Source organism: Leuciscus leuciscus (assembly GCF_965113295.1).
Source record: "Leuciscus leuciscus genome assembly, chromosome: 23".
Classification (NCBI taxonomy): domain Eukaryota; kingdom Metazoa; phylum Chordata; class Actinopteri; order Cypriniformes; family Leuciscidae; genus Leuciscus; species Leuciscus leuciscus.
The window spans coordinates 11,476,726-11,490,579 of NC_138747.1; the positions used below are offsets into that span (position 1 = coordinate 11,476,726).

The following is a 13,854-nucleotide window of genomic DNA, read 5'->3' on the forward strand; positions in this document are numbered from 1 at the left end:
GTTACAACGTTTCTTTGCTAATCTTGTAAATTTACATTCTAACACTATTGTATTTTAGTAACCTCTTATAATCTATGTAATTTTTTTTCAGATCAGTAGTTCACGTACAATCAAATCTGTCTATAAATCTAAACATTATGTTTTAAATTATGGCAAACAGCAGAGCACTCTTTCCATTTCATATGAAAATACAATGCCAAAGAATAAATAAAAGGAAAAGCAGTGTTGTTTTATTGTCCTTTTTAGCATACACACACAAGTAAAGTATGTCATAGTGTCAAGTTGATGCGTATAGATGATGAAGCTGGAGTACTTGCAAAAGAGAGAATATGAGAGAACAATAAATTACAGAAAATAGGCAAATAATTGGAATGATAAGCAAGATCAGTACAAACCTATTATTTATAATAAGATGGATGCATCTTCCTTTAATGTAACTGTGTTACTATATAAACTTCACTTTACTGGAACATATGAAATGAAACACTTTTGGCCGATATTTATAGAAAAAAAAAAATACTATGGCAATACAACTATGAAGAATTCAGGACTACTCTGTAGGATTTTGAATGACGATCAGGAAATAGTCCTTGTCTGTAAAGAGAACAGAAAAAAAAATTTACATTACTAATGTACTCATTTTCATCAGTCTATGTCAGATAAATACCAGACACATATTTGGCTTTAAGCAGACAGGCAGCAAAAATACAATATTATGACATATTCAACCCTCATATGTTTAGCTTTTATTTACAAAATGATCTCCCCTTAGCATTTTTAGAAATGCAAATTAAAAGAGGATTCCATAATTTTTCCTTTAACACAGAGATTCCATACTTTGTTTTCCTCTACTTGATCTGGAAAAAACATGTGATAAATGTAAATGAATTTGTTTAAGGCATGTTTCATGAAGGCAGAATGGGACTGTTGATATAGTATAGGTAAATGAATTAATTAACCACAATTCTTGTTGTGATTCTCCAGTAAAACAAAAGCCACTGAAGGGGAAAAAAAGAAAGATGATTTCAGTTTACATTAACTGTTTACTGCATTAACACTCACTTAACATTTATTTTTAAAATTTTAATCAAGTTAGATTGTTTTAATATAATAATAATAATAATAATAATAATGGTCCCATTTTTTATATGAGGTGTCTTTAACTACTATGTACTAACAGTAAAATTAATCATTTAATACAATGAACTTAGTGTACATGCATGTTTTTTCCATTGGACTTATATATTTTTTAAAAACCCTGCATTTAATTATAGCTGTGATTCATTTCTGTAATTACATCTATAATTACACTGTTCAACCTTTCCTTACACCTTAACCCACCCTTAAACCTACCCACATACCACAAAACCTCTCCCTAACCTCAATAGCAGCGAAAGTCTTTTGCAATACAATGAACACAATAAGTACATTCTACTTATTTTTAGATGTAAGAAACTAGTAGTTAAGGACACCTAATATAAAGTATGACCATAATAATTATTATATTAATAATAGTATATCAATTTAAATAATCTGAAGTCATCCTCTGGCCCATTTGGAGGTTTGCTGAAGCCCCCTGTTTGAGAACCATTGCACTAACCTAAATAACTAACTAGCATTACATAAGTGCACTTTTCTTTACCTGGGGCAATCATGACCTCATTCTTCTTTGATCGAATTCTAAGAAAGGTAAGATCATTCTGAGGGTCGATGTCCCTCACTATTCCCCGAGCTTTCATGAGCAACTGGTGGATATTACCAGCATACTGGACTGTGCTTGCGTTGTCAAGGGTGCTTTTAATGGGGATGCCTATTAAAAGAGAGCACATACTGGGAAAACTGCAGATACAACAACAAAGATCTCTTTGTCTGATCAGTTCCATGCTGAAGCACATGACAACCAAACTAAAATATGTAACTGTTAATAACAGCTGCAACATTTCTCATGTGCCATGTACCTTCTGCATTAACAATGATGATTCCTTGAACTCCTTTCTGATTCTGGAGCCTTTTCATCGTCTCATCCACCTCAGCCTGCAACATAAACGCTTTATGGATTAAAACAGCCTAATTAACGGCAAAACCAGCTTTATGTCATAGCTTAATATATAGTATTCTTCGGAACTGTCGCACTGTGAAATCCCAAAATGAGTCTCTTGGGGGGGGAAAACGTATTTTTGCCATTTTATTTACTCAAGCAGTAATACAGGCCATCTCGTAAATGACAACGCCCTGCATTCAATGTTAGCCCACAAAAACCTTAACCGAGACAATAACAAGCTAGCAAACATGTACTTTCAATTATAGTAACATTTGATCTAGTATAAATGGTAAAATGTACTTGCCATTGTGAAGGTAAGTCGGTGTTTTCGTTGCTATGATTGATGGTGCAAACTCCGGAACTAGAAACATGTAACGTTAGGCTAGTATGTGAACGGTCGGATATGCGTTACTGCCATCCGCTGGACTGGAGGAAAGCCGGTCACTAACTAAGAGTTCTTGGATCTTTTATATTTGAACAAACAGAGATGGGCATACATACATGGAAATGTATTTAAAATACAAATACAAAATACTGTGTGAAAAAAATTATTTAAATACAAATACAAAATACTAAAATAAAAAAATGTAATACAGTATTTTGTATTTTGAAAATACACAAAATACATGTGAAATTGGCCATCCAGTGCAGGGATAGCTCACAGTGAAAGAAGAAACTACATAGGCCTACTGACTTTTCATTCCTAACCTCATCTCTGCCCTTTCTTTCTTTCTTTCTTTCTTTCTTTCTTTCTTTCTTTCTTTCTTTCTTTCTTTCTTTCTTTCTTTCTTTCTTTCTTTCTTTCTTTCTTTCTTTCTTTCTGGCAATTACAAATAAACTTATGCAAAATAGCAGCCATTTATATTATTTCTGGTTACAATGTAGTCTATTACTTGTGGTGAACACTATTAAAAACTTCATACTGTATGTAAAACTGTGGGAACATTTTCTGCTATCTATAGCAAAGAATATGGATGGGCGATATGACCAAAATCTCAATTTTACTTCACAGTAACAATATCATGGTTTCACAATTCTCAATATCAGTTTTGATTCCACAGCATAAACTGAACATAATCAAACTTTTTTGAGTGTTTTGTTTGTTTGTTTTTTTGCAGGTAGTCCAATGCTTTTAAGTAATTTTATGTTTATTTTATGTAAAGTTTATTTGTTTCTATAAGTTTATTAAAATTAAAAAGTGTATCTAAAATTTAAAATTTGAATTAATTTAGATTCATTTGACACTATTTACCCCTTTTTTATTTTTTTTATGTACAATAAAACTAAAAGCTGAAGATTTTTGTGGTGTATCATTCATCAGTGCTTCTTTTTCCACTCCAATGTTCCAATAATTCCTGCCCACTAAAAGCTGCATGGATAAATTTGCTTGCCCCACAAATAGGCCTATCTATGTAAACAATTTAGAAAAAGTTCCATCAATTCAAACTTTATATCATCGCTATGATATGTAGTGTCATATCACCCAGCCCTAACATGCAGTAATGCTTTAAACACATTTGACAAGCTGATAAAAATGCAACAACCGGTCAAGACTGATTGGCTTACGCTATTTTCCCACTTGTCTGTGCTCTTTCATTCTTTCATGTTAACTGAAGTGAATAATGCACTAATTTAACTTTAATCAACAAGTAGAATTGATCATGACATTCTCACCTTATAAAAAAAAAAATAAAAAAAAAATCGCTGATCCAATGCTGAGCTAGTGAATGTCTGAACTAGTTGATGCACAAAATCAGTACCCTGATAAAGAGGTTGACTGGCAAAAAGTATTTTATGTATTTTGAAAATACAAAAATACTCATCTTAAATGTATTTAAATACAAATTACATTTGATTTTTTTCCAAAGGCTTTAAAATACAATATACAATAGTATTTTTATTTCAAATACGTATTTTAAATACACGTATCTGAAATACTGCCCATCCCTGATTATACATATAGCCTACTTTGAGGTTAACATGAATATGCATACATTGAATGTGCATTCTTTCTTTCTTTTTTTTCTTTTTTTTTTTTTTGCTATGAGAATCTTTTCCACTATAATGTAGGCTAACTAGAAAACAAACAAACAAAAAAATGTGGCAGTCTCTTCATCTGATTTTCTAGGAAGTTATTCAGTCTTTAATGGTGTGAAGTAGATATGTTTGCTATTTTATATTAAAAGGGACTAACCTCTAGTTTCCATAAGTGGGTAAAAAACAAAACAAAAATAAAACAGTGAAGGCTAAATAAAAGTAAACTTTTTTAACTACCGTAGCCTACTAAAACTTATATTGCCCAAAGTTACATGACAGATGGAATAGGCTTTAAAAAGCAGTTCAATGACAGACTTGTTCGACTTGAAAGTTTACTGAACCCTGTGGTGCAATTTAATGTCTAGACATGCTTAAAAAAAAAAAGTAATAGAATTCTGCAAGTTAGGCTATAGCCTATTACTTACTGATGAGAAAAAAGGAAATGTTTAATTGGACTGATTTGAAAATGAGGTTGCTTATATCCTAACCACTGTAAAGATGGTACAGGTACGGTCTGATGAGTGTGAGAGACATGAACAGGCATACTGTGGACTTATGAGGTCATTTACTTCCTTTCCAAACTTTGCCTCAGGGTTTCCACTTAATAACTGCTGCTAGGTCAGCTCTACTCTTAGCCTACACATGGAAACTTTGACTCGTTCCATATGTGCAGCTACATGCATGACGGAGGGGGTGCATGGTGCCTCACATTTGGGTCAAATTTAAAGCAAATATCATAGAACGACCATGTGATGGGGTAACAAAATAACAAAACACAAAGTTGGCAGTATTTTCAAATGACCTGATTATACAATTAACTGTGGTTTTCCATCATTGCATATTTCTCTATTGAAAATGTTTTTATTCAAAAAGCATTATTTATTTTATAAAGGTATTTGTAAAGGTAAAAATGCACTTGAACAATCGATTTAAGGGGGCAAATATTGTCCATTACTGAAAAAGGTGTGACTGAAGAGCATGGGTACGCAGAAGGATGTTAAAAACCTCATGGGGTAAATGCACAATACACATACCAAGGGCATAGGCCTAATATACAGAGGCCACTTACAAAGTTATGTTAAAGATAAAAAAGAGGGATTCAAACAAATGGCAAATCAATAACAATGTAGAATTTACAGACTGTGAGCTGAAGAGTAATATTCAGATAAAAAAATGTGTTTTTGAAGGAGAGAAGTGTGGATGTTTGACGGATATCCTGAGGAAGAGCATTCCACAACCTCAGAGCCACTACGCTAAAAGACTCCAATGGTTACCAGACTATTGAAACCGACCGATACAGCCCCACCTAAGATATTTTTCACCAGCCGCCACTGGTACTAAGTATTAAAACTGAATTAGGTAATCCATTTTTTTTTCAAAGTGGTTTGCCAAACCTCATTGTGCAGAGTGTGCAACCATAAAAAAAAGGAAGTATATAACTATACACTTCAAATGCTTCATGTAGTTGCAGACATGCTAATTATAGCCCAAGTTTGAAGAGCCTTTGTATGTGCATGCATTGCACATAGAAACAATCCATAGCGTATGTCCAATATCAAATGTAAACCCAAATGTAAACGTGAAAAAGCTAATGTAAATATCATGCATACTGTTAGAGCAGCTTCAGGTGAGGTCTCAAATGTTATTTATAGCCAGTAAGGAATCCACTTTTTTATTAGTCTTGAATTTGACATGAAACAGCTCAGATCGCATGTAATCAATGAAACCATGTTGACTCAGTGTTGATGCGTCAACGCTAATTACATTGAATTAATGTTACAAAGTGATGTTGCTTTAGTATCACTCTTCCACCCTCAGTTAATGGTGAAGCAATGTTGAGATTTCAACCAAAAATCAACGGTTATAGTATTGATTCAACATTACAAAGTGATATTTTATCAATATCACTTTTGCATCCTCAGTTAATGTTGAAAATATGTTGAACAAAAAAATCAATGTTAATGCTATTGAATCAACATTACACTATGATTGATTCTACATCACTGATGCTGAATCAATATTGAAATTAACTAAAGTAATCAGTGGTAATATTGTTGAATCAATGTTACACTATGATGTTGAATCTACATCACTGCTGTTGAATCAACACTGAAATTAACAAAAATAATAAATTATAATATACTGTAGTTGAATCAACTTTACACTATGATGTTGAATCTATTTCACTGCTGTTGAATTAACACTGAAATTAACTAAAATAATCTTTGGTAATATGGTTTGATCAATGTTGATTCTAAATACATTTTGTTGAGACACTGAACATACAACTGAAAAGGAACGTCAAACAATGTTGCCATCTGATGTACCATAATGTTGAAACAACATTAATATTTCAACTACACTTCAATGGTGCGTCAACAAATTCCTGACCATTTCAAAATTTGGCGAAAACCTGACACATTTCCAGCAGTTGAATCAATTTATTTTATTCAATCAATCAATGACAAAAATATATTAAAAGATCATTCTTTAAAAAATAAAGGGGGAGAAATGGGACAAAAGCATTTCAACCTTTAAAAATGAAATTGGCTTCAGAAGTCTGATTCAGGTGGTCCAACAGGTTCAGGTTTGTAAAAAATATGTCTGCCTCTTTTCCTTTGGGTTCTCTGAAATCTGAAAAAGAAAGCATGATGTTGCTCAAGAACAATTCAAGTCTTGTTCTTTAAAACAAGTCTCATCAAGTCCCTTTAAAACTACGATTATAGTATCGTTAAATTCTGTTTATTTCATTTATTTAACAGAAGAAAGCACTATGGCAGGGGTGTCCGATTTTATCTCTAGCCCTAATTAAACACACCGGCAGCTAATCAAGGTCATTAGGATCAATGAAAACTTCCAGGCAGTTGTGTTGGAGCTAAACTCTTCATGAAGAGGAACAAACACCTCTGAGCTATAGCCATTAACTATATCTCAGTTCGGTTTTTTCAATGAAAATTTATTTAAAGGGATAGTTCAGCCTGAAATGAAAATGCTGTCATCATTTACTCACCCTCAAGTTGTTCCAAACCTGTATGAGTTTCTTTCTTTTGTTGAACACAAAATAAGATATTTTAAAGAATGTTGGTAACCAGAAAGTTGACGGTGGCCATTGATTTCCATAGTAGGAAATAAATACCATGGAAGCCATTGACGGCTACCATTTACTGTCTGGTTACCAACATTCTTCACTCTATCTTCTTTATCTACTTTTGTGTGCAGCAGAAGAAATAAATTCATACAGGTTTGGAACAACTTGAGGGTGAATAAATGACTTCAACAAACAAAACTTCTAGGATACACCTATGGCTGCGTTCCAGTCCAAAATTGTCATGCCCTTCACTTGCTAACTTCCCTCCGTCTTGTTCACTCGGATGTACGTCATTGCTTACGTTGCACGAGTGCCCACTACTGGCGGAAACTGTAATGGGCTGAATTGGAACGTCCTAAGCCCTTGATCACTTGGAATCAGCTATGGAGTTGATGTATTATTATATTTTTTTTTCCCTTTAAGAATTTGTTTAATGCAGCAATCCAAATGTAGATAGGTGTGTTTGGGTTGTTTATATATAATTAATATATCATAGAGTTGTTTGTTGTGGTGGTGATTAGACGAGATCTGTGGTGACGTCTCAATCGTACTGCATTCTGGGACATATAGGTGTCTGAAGTGTACATATGAAGTAGACTCGCTCCCTCAGTCAAAATCGAGGGAGCGAGGATCTGTCCATATAAACTTCCCTCATCCACTTCACAAAGTGGAACACACTTCAAAATGGCGGCGGGGATTCCCCGAGAAGAAGTGGTTAGGGAAGTTTGCATGTGCGTGTCTAAAAGTGGACTGGAGCAGCCTATGTTTTCACTCTAATGAGGAAGCATTAGACTACTGAGAAGTGTACATGAAAAACCAAAATGAGTGTTTACCAATCAGTGGGCAATTTCAAACTACAATAAATGTTTTTCAACCATTTTTCAACAGACTTCCTAAAATCATGAAGGCCCACCCCTAAACTAAGCCCTCAGTGGATTAGAGCAAATCGGGTAAAGTGGTTGAAAATGCCCATTGTTGTTTGAAAACGCCCCACTGATTGAGAAACACCCACTAGTGTTCTGCAGAGATACATGCCTGAATGATCTTGTGCTCATCAACTACAAATCACTGTTAGTGTCACTGTCTTCACCCATGTATTCTGTTGGCTTTCATCAAAATGTCAATGCTGATCCAACACACTTTAAACACTGAAATGTCAATCTCAACCAAAATGATGGTTTGGATCAAAATTCAACATTGTATCAATGTCACCATGCTATCTGGGAGAGACTAATTAGCGACGCTTTCACACTGTAAAATGTAGATATCTGGGAGCAGAACCATGTTCCCTCAGGAGAAAAACACCTTTTAAAAGCAAGCTTTGTGTACAGTTTTAATAACTCCTACACATTCAGCGTCGAGCACCTCCTGGTCCTCCTCATTATCTCCTTGTCTTGTAATAAATACTTTTACTTCACATTCAGAGACACTGAACTCTCAGATTCCCTCTTAAATAATGTTAAGAGCTTGATACGAGTTTTCTTCAGACATACATTGCCTGACTTTTACCAAACAAAGGCCAAACTGCAACTCTATTAATATGACAAAGCCAACATGAACATTTTCAAACTGTGTATAAATCCACGTCTCTTATTCATGTGTAACTGGACACCAGCTATTGCCCAATAGGGGTTGTCTCATCTTGTCCATGACTACTGACAGGGTGAGGAAATATGATCCAGTGACTATAACGCAGCAAAGTATAGTTCAAACCCTTTAAAAACAACAACACACTTTTTCCTCTTTTCTTCTTTCCAGGATATTAAAACAAACGTATTGGCTCCAGAGGTGGACTAAGTACACAACTTCCTTACTTGAGTGAAAGTACAGATACTACTGGTCAAATATTACTCCGTTACAAGTAAAAGTTGTAAAGACCGATTTTTACTTAAGTAGAAGTACGGAAATACTTGTTTTTAAAAGTATCAAAAGTAAAAAGTAAATGTCAATGCATTGTTTTATTATTGTTGCATTCTTGAATGTTGTACTTACAGTACTTCATGCCTCTGAATCTATGCCTGCCTACCCTCATATCAATATCACATTTATTTCTAGAACACATTTCCAGTAGTGGGATTGAATGTGAGATTGAATAAGTGCACTCAATAACGTAAACAATGGTTTCAGACACCCAAATGGCTGTTCCCTCAAATAGTGCCCTATTTAAAGTTTTTTGGCCTTTAGTATGAATATGTTAGCCTTACTGTTATCTATAAGCTAGTGTGCTCCAAAACAATGACAAAATTTGCATTTAGAAGACCAAACCCAACGCTGAAAATGAAAATCAAGTTGATGTCAGAATCCAACGCCAGATTGACATTAACCTCCAACGTTGGACAGACGTTGTATTGTGGTTGAAAATTAAAATCGGGTTGACATCAGAAACCAACATCAGTCGGATTCTGACGTCAACCCGACTTTCATTTCCAACCAAAATCCAACGTCTGTCCGATGTTGGATGTTGATGTCAATCAGACGTCGGGTTCTGACGTCAATCCGTCAGTGGAGTAAAAAGTATGATATTTATCTTTCAAATGTAGTGAAGTTAAAGTAAAAAGTTTCCAGAAAAATATCTGTACTTTACTTGAGTATTAAGTACAGTACTCAAGTAAATGTACTTTGTTACTGTCCACCTCTGCTTGGCTCAAAAAGTCTCAGATAAAACAATAATAAATAAGTGAATGAATAAATGAGCACATTTTAATTTGTAAAATCCTATACCATTTAATTTAACAGCTGTTTATCATGGTTTACACAGCTTACACAGCTGTATCCATTCAGATGTTTTGCTTTCCCGGTTGTATGTGGACATCTCATACTAGCTGTTGGTCAGTCCACAGCTGCTTATCATACTGTCCTTCAATTGCAGGTCCATGGCCAAACAGCTTTTGCCATCCCTAGAAATCATTAACAAAGCTTAAAGAAAACAGCAGAAACAAGCCCTTCATCAGCAACTCGGTGTTGTCTGTTACTGTTTGTTAAGTTTAAATAGCTGTGCAAACACTATCTAACTATGTAAAACTATGATTCAACTCTATGGAGCCTTTTCACATCTCTTACAGTTTTCAGAGAGGAAATCATAGTTGGGTAAACTTCTGTAGTGGTGAACGGTAGACGAAAGCTATAATATAATTTTTGTATTTTAATTTGCTCCAATAGCAAAAGAGTAGAGTTCCCACAACTTTGCAAAAGAAGGAAAAAATATAGAGAGATTTGATTACGTTGGTCAGAGGAGAGAAAGATGTAAAATTTGCAGTCACTCCCTCAGCTGTTGCATTAGAAACATCCTTGCAGCAGCGTTGATTCATTTTTTGTCATGACAAAATATAGAACGTGTAATACTGGTGTAACTGACATTACTGAAGACAATGACATGATGCTAAACTAACTAAGTACGTACAAAACCGTGGCTAGAGTTGAATCACAGATGCAAGGGACCATTTCACAGACCGTGATGATGCGTTTCCACAGTTATCAACATCGCAAATCTTGATAAAAAACGTACAAGTAGAACACAATATCAGTTGTTCCCAATTTGGACACTATATCTGTCTATCTTTCTATCTACTGTATCCATTCAGATTTCCATTTTTCTATTAAGCAACTTTACCTTAATTTATATAGATATGAAGTCACACTGCAAAAAATTTGGAGTAGGATTTACTTGAAAAAAGCTAGGAAACTTTTTTCACTCAGAAAATGCTAGTAAATTTACAAAGATTTGCCAAGTAAAAACCTAAACATATTTATCAGTAGCTTTAATTAGAAATCTTTAAGTTAAATTTACTTGGAATATGGAATTAAGTAAACTTTGCTTAACCTAGTTAAGTGAAAGTAACAAAGAAAATAAGTCATTTTAACTTGGCTAGTAAAAGGTTGATTATTATCGATTTAGTTGAAATTTCCTTTGCATTACATTTCATTCAAATAATAATATTGATTTATACCAGTCATTTATAGTATGTGTTTTACTTAGATTATCTAAGTAATTTAAACTACATCATGTCAGATGTTAAGCCTCATGTGAATGCAAAGACCTCAATACTTGGTAGACAATACACAATGACGGTAACATTTGATGGATCGTTTTTGTGTTTGAATGTGTCATTTTGAGCAGAAAATGTACTCGAAATGTCACAAAATGGCAAGTTACTAATCCTGACAACAAAAGCAATGATAAAACAGTGTAAATACAGCTGGAAACCAGTGAAAAATGAACCTCATTAATTATTCAAGGTCCAGTGCATGATGGGAACCCCAGTATCAGAAAAGTTGAGTATTTTTTACTTAATTTTATTGAGTTGATATTTACGCTTTCATTTCTACTCGCTTGAATTAAGTACTGATATGGAATTTATTTAGTTTTTTTAATTCTTGCCTGAACTAACTTTTTCATGTAAATTACATTGTTGTTTTTTCAGTAGTATTTACTTCACCAAAAAAAATTTTTTACAGTGCATTTGCCTTCCTGTAGCTCAAAACAGTAAAGCATGGCGCTAGCATGGAAAGCAAGAATTGATCAAATGTATACTTTGAATGCTATGCAAGTCGCTTTGTCTGCCAAATGTGTAAATGTAAAAGTCATTTACCTTAATTTCGAGTTAAATAAAGAAATGATGTGGCAAATTAACTTTTCAGCAACAAAAATGATGTTCTTGAACGTCTATATAAACAAGATAAGCAAGATCAGAATGACATTAAATACCAACAAAAAATCGGTCACATTTCAACAGAAATGCTGTTTGTTTGCCAAATGTCCAAATTTCAGTCTGTGTTCTGAGTGTTTACATTGAATTCATGCCAAAGTTGGACAGAAGTCTGTTAAACAACTAGATGTGACGTACTTAATAGTTCCAAATGAACAGAAAATAACAATATATTTACATGCTCACATATTTGTATGGACACAAACATGCTAGTTTTATTTCAAACCACATTGTGAATTACGCCGTGCCAAGACATCAACATCATCAGACGGTGCAGTTTCCGCCATGTCAGGACCTCTCATTTCAAAACGCCACGGCTGTTCAGAAAAACCATCCGCTTTTACTGTATATTCAGCTTTAAATGAAATCAAACAGACATTTAAAGTTTATAGGCTTTAAAAACATTATCTTCTTTTCCTGTGGTTTGAGGTATGTGCAAAAGATTTACAAGAAAAGATCGAATTGGGTTTAATGAAACCACATGCAAACATACTCTACCAACTTTCTTTAGTTGTTGTTTATATATATGAATACGGGCATTTTAAATGACTTCTTTATCTGATGGGCACAAAAACTGTTGCTTTTACTCTTATCTCTTACTCATATGGGTCTGTCCTGTAGTCTACTGCAAAATTTAGTCACTGCTGTCTCAGAGATTGAGAAAATGGATCACTTCCATTCTTATCACTGTTTAAACCTTTCCATTTGTGCAATAAAGTGCTTCTTTCCTCTTGCCCTCAGTAGGAATGACATTTACCTTCTCTCTCTCAGATCTTTTATTTTAAATCATTGTGACACAAACAATGGCTATTAATGTCAATTATTGTCAAGATAATTCATTTTGAGTAAACACTGCACTGCACCCTCAGTGGCCTGTCAGGAACAGCAGCATTGACTAAGCAATAGACAGCTATGAGAGAACCACACAAACCAGACACAGGATGGATGCCAAATGTGCAGATAAGCACTATTTTTATGTTTCTCTCATATTTGATTTACATCTCAACATTTCCCGTAGCTCCCTTTGCACAAGCCCTGCCCACATCACAATGTGGATCAATGTGTGGAGGAAATGTACTGTATATCTTGAGCATAACAATAGAAATAAATATAAGGCTTCACACATTGTTTTGCGGATTGCATTGGCTAGGTTTAAATGGATATTATATTAAAAAGCTACATTCAATTTGCACACGTATCTGGCTTTTATTAATCCCATGAATACGAGGGCTTCATACTGACACCTATTGGTGTGGAGGCCTTTTGTTCACTAGCTGTTACCACTTCAAAGCACCAGTTCTGTTTCACAGGAGTTTTTATGTGTCCTTCATTTATTCATATTATTATTATTAGATTTACATCATTTATCTTTCATTGATTGTTATTAATTTATGTCATTAATCTTTTTATTTTTATTTTATATTATTATTTATTTATTATAAGTTTAAATCCTCTCATTGTGTGGTTTAAAGGGATGTTTGTTTTAGGAGATAAGAGGAATGTCCAAATTTCAAGGTTTTTAACGTCACAGGACGATGTTGTGACGCAGTAATTTTCCATTGTTTTTCCCTTGGTATAATAACACTTGTTGGAATTGTACTGGCCAGACGAAGTCTGAGCATTGAGACACACGCAACTAAGATTATGCAATAAACCTTTTTTTTATTATCATCACTTCGTCTCCTGCTTCTGCTCTTTTCTTTGGCTTTTTCAGTCAAACTCTCAGACAAGACTGTCTGTTGACAGATTACGCTGGTTTGCACACCAGACAAAATGGATATCTTTTGACAAGATCCGGCGTCTGGGGCTGGATTTGATATTTCTGGCGTGGGGATTCCATCCAATAGATCCCAACAAATTTTCATGTGTTCAGGGCCAATGTTGGGTGTAATGCATGACTAAGTAGCCTAATTAATTACTGTAATTTCATTACTTTTTCCTTGAAAGGTAAAGTAAAGGATTACACTTAATTTTTCTGTCAT

General features: G+C 34.1%; 1 protein-coding gene across 2 annotated transcripts; it reads right to left on the reverse strand.

Moving 5' to 3' along the window:
- Positions 1 to 208: 208 nt before the first annotated feature.
- On the reverse strand, positions 209 to 2,464 carry dynlrb1 (dynein, light chain, roadblock-type 1; the record flags this gene model as incomplete). 2 transcript variants are annotated; one of them, XM_082155047.1, is made up of 4 exons in its annotated part: positions 209 to 594; positions 1,643 to 1,810; positions 1,959 to 2,034; positions 2,346 to 2,464. In XM_082155047.1, the coding sequence occupies 4 exons, from the start codon at positions 2,346 to 2,348 to the stop codon at positions 551 to 553; spliced, it is 291 nt and encodes a 96-aa protein (XP_082011173.1). In that variant the 3' UTR covers positions 209 to 550. The 2 variants fall into 2 exon arrangements, with proteins under 2 accessions (XP_082011173.1, XP_082011172.1); XM_082155046.1 differs by lacking the exon at positions 2,346 to 2,464 and having other exon boundaries at positions 1,959 to 2,043.
- Between the last annotated feature and the right edge of the window lie 11,390 nt (positions 2,465 to 13,854).